The 13,355-nt window shown below is 36.5% G+C and overlaps 1 protein-coding gene across 1 annotated transcript in view; it reads right to left on the bottom strand.

Moving 5' to 3' along the window:
• The window catches only part of LOC106870265 (death-associated protein 1), a 41,045-nt gene extending 35,312 nt beyond the window's left edge, over positions 1–5,733 (bottom strand). The window contains exon 1 of the mRNA XM_014916283.2: positions 5,313–5,733. Within this exon, the coding sequence (XP_014771769.1) occupies positions 5,313–5,367 (55 nt within the window). The 5' untranslated portion in view covers positions 5,368–5,733. The remainder of the gene's footprint in view (positions 1–5,312) is intronic.
• Positions 5,734–13,355: the final 7,622 nt, after the last annotated feature.

The following is a 13,355-nucleotide window of genomic DNA, read 5'->3' as shown; positions in this document are numbered from 1 at the left end:
TGTGAGAAGACCCGGCAAGCCAAGTGAGACCAAGTGAGATCGTTGCCAGTGCCCCTGGACTGGCTCTTGTGCGGGTGGCACATAAAAGACACCATTTTGAGCGTGGCCCTTGCCAGTACCGCCTGACTGGCCTTCATGCGGGTGACACGTAAAAGCACCCACTACACTCTCTGAGTGGTTGGCGTTAGGAAGGGCATCCAGCTGTAGAAACTCTGCCAAATTAGATTGGAGCCTGGTGTTGCCATCCGGTTTCACCAGTCCTCAGTCAAATCGTCCAATCCATGCTAGCATGGAAGGCGGACGTTAAACGATGATGATGATGATGATGATGATGATGATGATGATACCAATCAGTCATGTGGCTCTTTTTAGGGATATGGTGTACAATATTCATATGAGTAGTGGCAGCACCAGATATTGGAGAAGTATTTCACTCTGGATCTGATTTAAGTTTTGTAGAGACAACAATTATCCAAGGCTGAAGTATTTTCTGACTTTAAGAAGCAAGGTTAGTCTTTGGAATTAAGATTTTACCATGTCATGAAAAGATAACTGCCAGGACAGATTATTAAAGATTGTGAAGTCTAGCATTTGTAGTGACTTTCAAAATTTTACTTGTATGTTGTCTCAGACTAGAAAGGTTAAGTTACACAAGATATTGCCTTGATATGTACACTGTGTCCTTGTGCATTTAGAGAAAGTTTACATGTTCATGAAAATAGAACTAGTTTAGCACGAGTTGGCTAGGCTGCATATGGAAGGAGTCAGTGTGCAGAAGTTAGGGAATAGGCTGGTCTTTGTTGGAGATTTTGGTAACTTGGTCATTTAAGTAAGGAAGGAAGAGTTTGAGTCACATAACCAAACCTTGGCACACACCAGAGTGACAGAGTGTGGTCCAAAGAAAATTTCAGCAATACACACTATGACACAGTACACTCTCAAAGGAAGTGCTTCCTATCAAGAGATGAGAAATATATGGAACCTATAAACAGGCAGCCTTGCTAAGAGATTTGCCTGACACTACCAAAGGCTTTGTTGATGTAAATCACAATATTATAACTAGTGATGTAGGAAAGCAGATCTCCAGTAGCTCTAGTTTTATGGAAGATATATTGGTAGTCATAAGTGAAGGAGAGAGAGACTGATGATATCTGAGAAGATAATTATTAACAATTGCTTCAATCAAACTTTTTGGAAATGAGAACTATAGATCAATAGTTGACAGAATCAGAGCAATTGCTCTTCTCAAGAATGGTACACACTTACACATCTTGAAAACTTGGGATAGATCACTGCAGAGATATCGAAGAGTTTGGAAAAGATAAAGGGTAAAGACCCCCTTCAGCCATGAATGAATATGGGATTACACCTAGAAAGTTACCCTCCGAGGCACAAGTCTGGGCAAGGCTGTTTATGGAAGACCAGCACTCGCCTATGCATACCAGCCTCCCCTCTCCACGCCACCAGTGTTATCCAAAGGAAAGGCTTAGGCTGATACAGCTTGGCACCAGTGACGTCACAACTCATTTTTACAGCTGAGTGAATTAGAATAACATGAAATAAAGTGTCTTGTTCAAGAACACAACACATAGCCCGGTCCGGAAATCGAACTCATAACATCATGATTGTGAGCATGACGCTCTAAATACTGAGCCATGCACAGATAGAGCAAAGAAAGAGGCTAACTTTGATGGTTTGAAGTAACTGAAGACATTCTTGCACTTGGCATTTGCTAGTATATGTTGCGGTAAGCATGGTAGAGTGAAGAAAGTTCGAGGAGGTTTGTCCAGTGTATACAGTGTAGAATAGAACTCAAAGCTGGCGGGAAAAAAAGACTTTCTAGTCGAGAGTAGTGGTTTAGATGACTGAAGAATGAAAGCTGGGCAAAATCCGTTAAGTCGCTGGAAATCCTTTGACAAGGAGCCAAAAGAATCGACAGTCGTTTCGGGAGCTTGTACATTGTGCGATGAAAGAAGGCACATAGGAATTAACAGTGGTAGATAAAACCCGTCTATGTAAAAGTGGATAATTTTTCTCAGACGTTATAGGCCATTACGGAGATGCACTTGCATAGCAAGTGACCTGATCTGAGATCGTGTGCTGGAACGAAAACAATTGCAGCGTGGAAGGTGTTTATAAGCCATTTAAAATAACACACAAAATCCGTTAGATTCACTTCTCTGTCTGTTTATTGCACCTATAAGTGCACGTGAGAGATTTGGGACGGTATATTGCTTGCCAACGTTTGAAATACCAAAGATCCAAAGTGGGGGTGCACAGTATGTGGGTACGTGGCGAATAGTCGTGATTAAGCAGTAGATGGACGATCTGATAGGTGTTTCTAAGGTGAATGAGTTGGCAAAGGCTAGGTTTGGTTGTGAGAAAGAGACCACATGTGACAGTGTCCATCAGGAATACGTATGCGAGAGGAGGTTACTAGTAGTTGTCGGGGGTTGGCGATAAGAAAATTATCTTCCTTTGCATCTTGGCTGTGGGAGCGCGAGAGTCAAGACGAATAGTGGATATTCCCTGAGGGGTGACGTAAGGATAGGCATCCTCAATCTAAAATAACAGATGTTGGAACAATTAACTGTCGGTGAATATTAGAGATACAACTAAATAGAGGTTGCAGACATGGATAACCTTTTTCGAGGCAGGTCACACTATTAAAAGATATTCATCGTAATTTTTCGTTAGGCGTACCATTCAGAAAATCTCACGGGCCGCAGTTTGCCCAAGACTTGGTTAAAGAAATATACCTAAAGTACAAACAAACGCATCCACTTATACAACTTCAAAAAAGTTGACAAGAAAGTAATCCTCCTTTAATTCGCCAAAATTTTTTAAAAAGCCATACTAACAAATGTATTAACTTCGAAAAATCTGACAAATATTAAATACATATTCTAACGTAAATTTTCACAAGAGGGTCAGCTTGTAACCACGTGGTACAAAGGCGGTTTCCTTTTTGTTTTATGCTGGCGAACATGTAACATATTGCACAGTTAACTATACATAACGTTGTACCAAACGAAGCTAAAATATCGTAATTCATACTTCATTAACAATGGAAAGGAAACTATATAAATACATAAGCATACAAACTCGGTAGAAAATAAAATATGCACAAACATTTGCCCGAGTGAAAGAGATGTCGATTGTTTACATTAATGGAGGGAGAACTTTTTAAAAGGGAAAAGCAAAACAATCATGAATAGGTAGAAGTTAATAATATTTAAGCTATATCTAACCAACATAAGGGAAAAGAAAGGACATGATTACAAACAAATGGGTCAGTTTTTAAAGTTCCTTTAAACAAAAAAATAATAATAATTAGTTATAAATAGGTTCGGGTTTTTTTTTTAAAGCATGTTTACATCGAGTTTCAAAATAGGCCAGTATGTATACATACATTAATGTATATTTTACATTTTATACACACACAATTTACATAGATTAGTTGATATTTTTAATATCTAAATAAACCATTTAGGTTAGATTTATGCGTTCTAAGCTCTGTGGTGTCTTCTCGAATATCAAGTTACATGGACTTTTTCAAGTTCCATATTCATGTACATATTCAAAATACACCAATCTTGTATGCACGATACACATCGACGTTCTTATATTACACAAAATCCTGCAAAACTGTTCGAATTCATCTACAAACATACAAGAAGTCATCCAAACAAATATTCAACGAGCCAACAAGAGAAGTTACTATGTGGTCGCTCGACCCCGCTAGAAACAGCAGCCAAACGAAATTTCCTTCAAACTGTAATCCTAAACAATGGACACATTGTATAATATAGTCCAGACAGAATACGTCTGAAAATAAGATGCGTTGATCATGACTGACACGTCGTTTATTCACTTCAGCACAATCGAGTTGACCTGGGGAGATGCTAAATAATGACGACATTCGAATTTAGTCACATAATGTAGGTAAACGTATGATCATCGGTAAAATATAAACAAAAACAAAATGGGGGAGGGGTAAATAATGATGCTTAGAGGGCAAAGCTGTCTTTTAAAAGGAAAATATTTAACGTTGTTCGGCTTTGACTGAGCAGACATGAGCAATAGCGTTCTCTCCATGACCACCCCGTTTTCCATCAAGTACAGCATGGGGACTACATCATCCAATGCTATCTTACTATCTACGATCGTGGGGTGTGATTTGAGTGATATTCGGTTACTATTTCTAGTACATCGAGAGGCTACAGAGAAGCACACTCATTTTCTTATTCAAGCAATGGTGTGAAAAGACTTTGGCTGGGCCCAACATCAGTTAAATCGGTTCGACAGCAAAATAAGAACGGCCCAGAGACGTTACTGTGTGCTAATGTTCCTTGTTCGGGTAAAAAACAAGCTAGTTATAGGATGACCCTTCAAGAAAATTCAAACCTAAACTACAATACAAACACAAACGATGTGTACACATTTAATGATTTATTTTGTTTGTAAATACGAAATATGTAATCATAAAAAATATTTTGTTTTGGGGGGGTTACAAGTACAATTTCTTGTTTTGTGGTCTCTACAAGAATCAGGTGCAATCACTTCAATCGATCAAACAATGTTATTTCATACACTTACATATTTTATACTTTAAATAAACCATGATTTAATACGCTTGCAAGAAGTATTATTGTTGGTTTCTTTAAGCAATTTAATGACATTCGTTGCTTGTAATGCATTTTGGTTTCTGATTGTTTTTTATTTCGAGTTTACAACCGTTTTATGAAGAATTGTATTTCATTTTGAGTTTACAACCGTTTTATGAAGGACCACTCACATGTTTACTGAGTTAACAAATTATTAAATTGCGTTATAATACAGTTTCGAGGTTTTAATAAGTGATTTTTTTACTCTCAGCATTCCGCTAACAGAAATAAAAACAATAATAATGAATTCTAACATTGGCACAAAGTCACATTTTTGGGAGGCGGGCAGAAATTGATTGAATCGACCACAAGTAACTTGACTGCAGCAATGCTTTCTGGTTTCTGTTATTTTATTTTCTGAGTTTACCAACCGTTTTATGAAGGATAACCCTAATGTTTACTCAGTGAACAAATTATTAAATTGCGTTATAATACACTGCCTCAAGGTTTTGCTAAGTAATTTTTCGCTCTCAGAATTTCACTAACAGAAATAAAAACAATAATGAATTCTAACATTGGCACAAAGCCACATTTTTGGGGGAGGCGGGCATAAATTGATTGAATCGATCACAGTACTTTGACTGCAGCAAAAAACCCAGACGGGATAATAAACCATAATAATAATAATTCTATTTATTTATTTACCTGCAGGTGGATGTCCAGCCTTCAGGTCCATCTTGCTGTCAACTGACGACGACATTTCAGAAAATATATAAAGTTCGTTTATATGTTTGCTGTTGTTTGTCTTGTTATCGTGTCTTTTCCAAAATGCGTGACGTTGGCTTTTTCCTCTTTATTTTTGTCAGAGTATACACAAAACGAGAGCCACGTGAATAGGCTTTTAGTCTTTCACTTCACTCACTTTATTACAGAATACACGTTAGACTTTATTTGAACTGCTGTTGACCTTTTCCTCTCCCTCTTTGCTCTGTTACCATGTCATTTCTCTCTGCATCCCATCCCTCTCTTTAACATTACTCACTCTGTTTTAATATTACTTTTTCTGTACTACTCCCCCTTTCTTTACATTATTCTTTCTGTATTACCCACCCTCTTTTGACATTATTCCTTCTGTAATACTCTCCCGTTCTTAACGTTACCCCTCTTTGTATTCTTACCACTGTCTTTTACTAATTCTCTTCTTCTTCTTCTATCACCACTACCACCACCACCACCACTACTACTACTACTACTACTTTCTTTCTTTCTACTATTTTTCTCTCTCACTCTCTTTCCATCTAATAGTATATCATATCTTATTCTTTTCTCAAGACAAATGTATTTTATCTTCCCTTTTGAATTAGTTTCTTCCTTCTTTCTACATAAATTTTCTTTTCATCTTCCTTTTTGTTTTCATCTGTTTTCCTTATTTACCTTCTTTTTCCTGTTGGTTCCAGACATAACAAACCAAAGCGGAAGTATAACACTCATATCCCTGCGCCCTGTTTCTATATTCGTCTGTTTTTTTTTTCAGTCTCTCATTTCTCTTTTATGCAATTACATTACGTTTAAAATTTTTTATTCTTGTCTTTACCTATCTTCCATATTCTTGCTGTTTGATGATAAAATCTACCCCTCCCCTCTTCTGTAATGCATAATCATAAATACCAGTAATATACTACATGAATTCCCATTGCAGCCTGTTAACATTTTACTTACATTAAATGAAATATTTCATCTCGTTTTACTTAGTTCAGTGTGTTTGGTTGGTTATAATCTGTGTTGAGTTTCAACTTATATTATGCTCTATTTTTGTTTGTTGAGCTATATTTTGTGTTTATTTTTCAAATTGTGTATTTAGTTAATACATGTAACAAAAACGTTTAATAAAAAAAAATTCAAAATATAATTATACACTAAATATTTCAATTATTTCAATTATTTCAAATATTTCAATTATTTCAATTATTTTTTAAAAATACACTGGTCAACAATATAAAATTTTCTGGCATAGAGTGTTGAATCAAAAATTAACCTCAGCTTTGTTCTATCACATCACATTTTTGTGCCATCGGTATATATCTTTATTTACCTGGAGCATAGCAAAAGTTAACTTTACACCACTATTTGCGAGAATTTTGGCTGGATTGTCATGCTAATTTTGAATATGTACAAGCTGAGTTTTGCTGTAAAACCCTTCTTCTTTTCACTTGTGAACTGAACTACTGTGATCTAGTTATGGATACAACATCAAAAAGAAGGACGTGCTGTAATGACCCCGATATCTTCTGTTACGTCTGTGAAAACTTCACAGGCTCAAAGGCGCAAACATTAATAACTTTGTCAAGAAGGTGTATCTTGCTTACTTCAAAGTAACACTTGAAGACCAGAACAAAACCTGGGCTTCTCATAAAGTTTGCAAAATCTGTATTGAAACTTGGTGTGATGAAGCAGTTCATTAAAGCAATTGATCACAGTGGAGACTGCTACAGATATATATGTACAACCTTTCCAAGTCTCAGTGATGAGAAGAAGGCAGGAATATTTCATGGACCTCAAATAAGAACACTCCTTAGGGATCTACATTTCATTACAACAATGAGTGTGTTTGTTGGAGGCTAGAGCTTGGAATGCCTTCTCTGATGTGGTGTGGAATTTCCTTGGAAACAGGAAATCTGGTAACTATCAAGAGATTGTGGAGGAGCAGCTTTTGAGTTTGCAAGCATTTGGATGTAGAATGAGCATTAAATCGCACTACTTACCAAAGGTGGGCACCGTTAATTGAAAAGTTAACTTTGTTAACTATTAATCCATTAACCAAAAAGTTAACTTTGATGACCGTTAATCAGTTAATTCTTTAAAAATGTAATGGAAGTTATTGATAAACCATTAACGTTAATTTTTATTATAGAAAAATCAGAAAATCAGTTTTTGCTCTAAATCCACATAAAAACACTTTTAAAAAGTGCCAAAACTATAAGATCAGCCTGCTTTTGGCCTTTTTAAGGACTTTAGAACCAAAAGACTAGTTTTTTTTTTTTTTTTTTTTTTTTTTGCTTTAGAGTTAAAAAATGCTGATTTTATAGTTTTAATTTTTAAAAGACTTTAAAAAGGCTGATTTCATAGTTTTGGCCCTTTTTAAAAGGTTTTTAAAGGCTTTTAGAGCCAGAAAAGGGTAAAAAAAATATTAAAAAAACTTAAATGAAACACAGTATTAAACTAAAAAAGTTTATTGATAAAGTGGCCATAAAAAAATAAAAATAAAAATAATGAAAAACAATATAAACATAATTTAATTTTTCCTCTTTTTCTCATTCTCCATTTTGTTCATGATATCCATGTTGCCCTTCATGAAAATTAGCTAGTCAAAGTCAAAGTTTTCTTAGATTTGCCCATTGAGAACAAACACTCCACTGCAGCACTGGAGGGGATGGCTATGTTGAACTTAATGAACAGGTTCACCAACACTTGCTCACTCAAGAAAGCAGCATCTGTCAGCAAGTCCTTTGATATGGTCTCCAACCAAGTCTTGACCAAATTCTGGGCCTTGTCCTTGAGTGACCTGTGGCTCTTGCTGCTCTCTTTTGGTTGGGTGACACCACTGAAGAAGTCATCCTCCTACTTTTTGTTGTTGCTGTCTCCACTGTTGCTGCTCACTTCATCAGACTCCTGTCTCATGGCCTCTTCAACCTTACCTTCCATGTTTTTCTTCACCTTGACAACTTTGGTGTTGTCATACTTATTCAACCAGATGAGGCGAAACCTGGATGGAGAGCAGCAGCCAGATGGCATTTCTCATCCTCCAGGAGGGTCCTAAACCTTTTGTTGATGCCTGCCAAAAGTGCGTCAACCATGGGGCTGCAGTTGAACCTAAAGTTCATCACAGCAACTGTTGGCAGCAGTCTCAAGGTAGGCTTGTTCCTTCCCCTGGATCTTGTTGGGCAGTTTGGCTACAGGTGACATGACCTGGAAATAAAATAATGGAAGTTAAAAGCACCGGTTCTCGTCTGATCACCGAAGTTAAGCAACATCGACCCTAGTGAGTACTTAGATGGGTGACCACTTGGGAAACCTAGGTACTGTAAGCATCATACACAGGTGCAGGAGTGGCTGTGTGGTAAGTAGCTTGTTTACCGACCACATGGTTCCGAGTTCATTCCCACTGCGTGGCACCTTGGGCGAGTATCTTTTACTATAGTCTTGGGCCAACTAAAGCCTTGTGAGTGGATTTGGTAGACAGAAACTGAAAGAAGCCCGTCGTATATATGTATGTATATATATTATGTGGGTGTATGTGTTTGTCCCCTCAACATCGCTTGACAACCGATGGTGGTGTGTTTACGTCCCCATAACTTAGCAGTTTGGCAAAAGAGACCGATAGAATAAGTACTAGGCTTACAAATAATAAGTCCTGGGGTCGATTTGCTCGACTAAAGGCAGTGCTCCAGCATGGCCATGGTCAAATGACTGAAACGAGTAAAAGAGTAAAAGTAAATTTTAGAAATTCAAATTTGTAGGGAAACAGTAAAAAATATATTGTAAAATCAAATGTCAATATTAATTTTATGATTTAGTATCTATAATATTATTTTAACATTATATTAATAATTAATATATAATATAATATATGCTTTAAAGGATTTATAATATAATATGTGTCTAGAAGCTGAAGTTCTTCAAGGTGTTCCGAATATTACATACTGCTTCTACCAATAGCTTGTGCACTCAATTGAAAAACAGTTAAGGGTTTTCAGCAGGCAGGACATCTGACTGCAAAACAATGCCTCAACAATATACTTGTCTAACCTGAACTGTCATGAAGAAAGGGGCATAAAAATGAAACAAAACTATACATTTAGTGAGATAACCCTCTTGCCTCACTCCTATCTCTACTGCCTTCCCAGCAATAAAAGTACTGATTTCTAATTCACTCGTGGAAGCGCAATGGCCCAGTGGTTAGGGCAGCAGACTCGCGTTCGTAGGATCACGGTTTCGATTCTCAGACCGGGCGTTGTGAGTGTTTATTGAACGAAAACACCTAAAGCTCCACGAGGCTCCGGTAGGGGGTGGTGGCGAACCCTGCTGTACTCTTTCTCTCACTCTTACTTCCTGTTTCTGTTGTGCCTGTATTTCAAAGGGCCAACCTTGTCACACTCTGTGTCACGCTGAATCTCCCCCGAGAACTACGTTAAGGGTACACGTGTCTGTGGAGTGCTCAGCCACTTGCACGTTAATTTTACGAGCAGGTTGTTCCGTTGATCGGATCAACTGGAACCCTTGTCGTCGTAACCGATGGAGTGCCAACCTAATTCACTCCTATGTCATCTTTCTTTATTAAAAATTTTGATTGGCTGATATTATTGGAATTATTCCCTGCTTATTGTTTTAGATTGTAATCACTCATTCAGGGAGTTTTTGTTTGTTAATTGCCTGGATAATTTTGGTTGATTGAAGTTTTTCAACTTGCTATATCATATATGTGTAACCCTCTGGTATGTGAAGTATGCAGGAAGCTCCCCTGAGTTTCTTTTTTATTTATTTATTTTTTTTTTCATCTCAGCTTTAATGTTTATATTCATAACTAACATCATTACATTGCCTCTGTTCCTATATATAGCAATCACTTGCTAACTGAATAGACTATAATTTACTAAGCAGACTTATTAAGAATCCATTGCTTTCACTAGCTGGCTTTGAAAACAAAAAGCATTCTTATCAGCATCATCTGTCATCATCATCATCATCATCATCATCAGCATTGCTTTCATATCTATTTTTCCATGCCTGCATGAGTCGGATTGAATTTGTTGGGATGGATTTTCTACTGCTGGATGCTCTTTCTGATGCCAGCACCCCCATCTGTTTCCAAGCATGATAATATTTCCCCAACACCAGACATGTCATCACAAAATATTGAAAACAAAGGACACCACTTGCATTACAATGACACTTGCTTTACAAATATCATGTGATGTCAGAGCTAGAATACGGTGATACATGCACACACACACTCACACTTATATATATATACACACAAGTTTCTTTCAGTTTCTGCCTGCCAAATCCATTCATAAAGCTTTCTCAGGGCTATAGTAGAAGGCACTTGCCCAGGGTACCATGCAATGGGATTGAACTTAGGACCATGTGGTTGGGAAGTAAGCTTCTTGCTACACAACCAAGCCTGTGCCTCTTTATTTTCTGAAAATTTTAATTGGTTGATATTATTGGCATTATCTCCCTTGTTTGCTTTTATATTTTAAACATTCTTAGACGAAATTTTTTTGTCTTCTGATTGCATATATAGTCTCAGTTAAATAAAAGTTTTACATCTTACTGTATTATATTATGTGAGATGCTCACACATTTTAAACTTTAGGTCTGGGTCATAAATATGCAGCAAAGAATTGATTGAATCAACCTCTATACAATATACTATTGATACTAATTTTTATTAACCATGGAAAGATGAAAAGCAAAATGAATCTCAACAAGACTTGGCCTTAATAGAGATTTAACCACATAGATATATCTATGTTGTTATCGTTGTTATTTAGCCCTAGGGTAGCAAAAATCAAGCGTACTTATAACAGAAGGTATGACCATCCTGTCTTTTATTGAGTGTCTCTAAAATGATGAATTGGCAGAATCATTAGAGCAGGGGTTTTCAAACTTTTTGACTTGCGGACCCCTTTATATTTCAGGCTTTACCTTAGCATATATTTTTACATTTATTTATTTAACAGTATTTAACAAATAGGTTTATTGTCAATTAAAAGATTTCGATTAAAAAATATATATAAAATCAAATTGCCCATAAAAAGTATTTTCTGTCCATGGACCCCCTGTCTTGTCCTTGCAGACCCCCTTTGGTCCGCGGACCACAGTTTGAAAACCCCTGCATTAGAGCACTGAATAGAGTGCCTTACAGTATTTGCTCTGACTCTCTGTGCTGTAAGTTCAAATCCCACTGAAGTCAACTTTGCTCTTCATCTTTTTGAGGTTGATTAATAACATGCCAGTCAGAGTATGAGAGTATCAACGGAATTGTTAGAGTGCTGCATAAAATGCTTTGTGGTGTCTGATGGCAACATCTGCAATGACACTGGTGCCACACTACATTAACCTTTGCCTTTTTCTTAGACAACATTGGTGGCATAGAGTGAACTGACGTATATGCATGGGCAAGTGGGTGGTTTTCTAAATAAAACCATGCCTAGGCCTGCATCTTGGATAGGAATTCTTTGTATCTAAGACTGAAAAATATGTTTATTCATTTATTTATTTATTTATTTATTTTTCTAATAACATGTAATTTGGGGAAAATTTGACTGCTATTTCTTATAGGCTGAGTAACCCTTCAAAGGCTCATTTATGTGTATGTGTGTGGTGTTGATCGAAAATTAAAAAGTTGCCAATAAAATTTTTCATTATTAAGTATCTTATATCAACAATAACTTGCATATTTATTTTTAATGCAAATATGCTAGTCACTATTGTGTATGTCACAGGAAAACAACTTCTTCCTTTTATGATGACAGATGACAGTGTGTTCATAATACACTAAGCTCGTTAGTGCAAGGGATTCTAGGATACCAGTATTTCAACATGTGTCACATAAGCCAGAAATACCCAGGATTTTTTTAGCCTAAACAAGCCAGTGACTTTGTTTATAATTTCAGCGAACAACTTATTTTCTGATCAGCACTGTTATCTGCCAACTTCTGGCTGATAAGACACAATATGTTGAAACACAGTTATCCCAGAATCCCTTACACCAATCAGCCAAGTGTGTTATGAACACTTTTTTTATCGTAAAAGGGAGAAGTTGTTCTGTGATGTATACAACAGTGACTAGTATGTTTGCATTTGAGTCTGCAGGAATGTATTAAGAATAGATATGCAGATTATTGTTTCAGATCTCACTGTACAAAGTGCAAATAACATTTTTTGGTATTATTTTATGTTCTTTCACTGCTTTTAGTAATTGAGTTGTGGGTGTGCTGAGGCAGTGCCTACAAGAGTCTTAGTTGATGATAATGATATTAGTATTTTTCTCAGTCTGATACTTATCTGCTTCTATTTATTGAAAGCCCAAGTTTTTACCCTTTTTTTTTAAAATAAAGGGATGTAATTTGATGCACTGGTTTACACCAGTATATAAAAAATTCTCTCTTTCTCTCTCTCTCTCTCTCTCTCTCACACACACACACAAATATATATATTCTTTTATTTGTTTCAGTCATTTGACTGCAGCCATGCTGGAGCACCGCCTTTAGTCGTGCAAATTGAGCCCAAGACTTATTCTTTGTAAGCCTAGTACTTATTCTATTGTTTCTTTTTGCCGAACTGCTCAGTTATGGGGATGTAAACACACTGTTGTCAAGCGATATTGGGGAGACAAACACAGATGCACAAACATACACACACATACATACATATATATATATATATATATATTATTATTATTTTCTTGTCTACGTTTTGTTTGCAATGTCCTGTACCCAGATATGCACCTATATATACAAGTAGACGTAGGTATGCACATACCTGTACGTATATATGCATATACTCATTTATTATTTGTTTTACATGATCGAACGCCTGCGTCATCCCTGTTGTAAGTAGTTTTTTCAACTTTATATTTTCTGACGCTACTCTATCTCTTTCTCTATCACTTTTTCCCCCTCCCGTTCTTCCTCTGTTACTACTACGTATCTCTCTTTACCCCTCTCGTTCTTCCTTCTGTTA

This window comes from Octopus bimaculoides, chromosome 3, assembly GCF_001194135.2.
Source record: "Octopus bimaculoides isolate UCB-OBI-ISO-001 chromosome 3, ASM119413v2, whole genome shotgun sequence".
NCBI lineage: Eukaryota > Metazoa > Mollusca > Cephalopoda > Octopoda > Octopodidae > Octopus > Octopus bimaculoides.
Note: the sequence above shows the minus strand (reverse complement) of the source record. Positions and strands in the feature narration are given on the sequence as shown.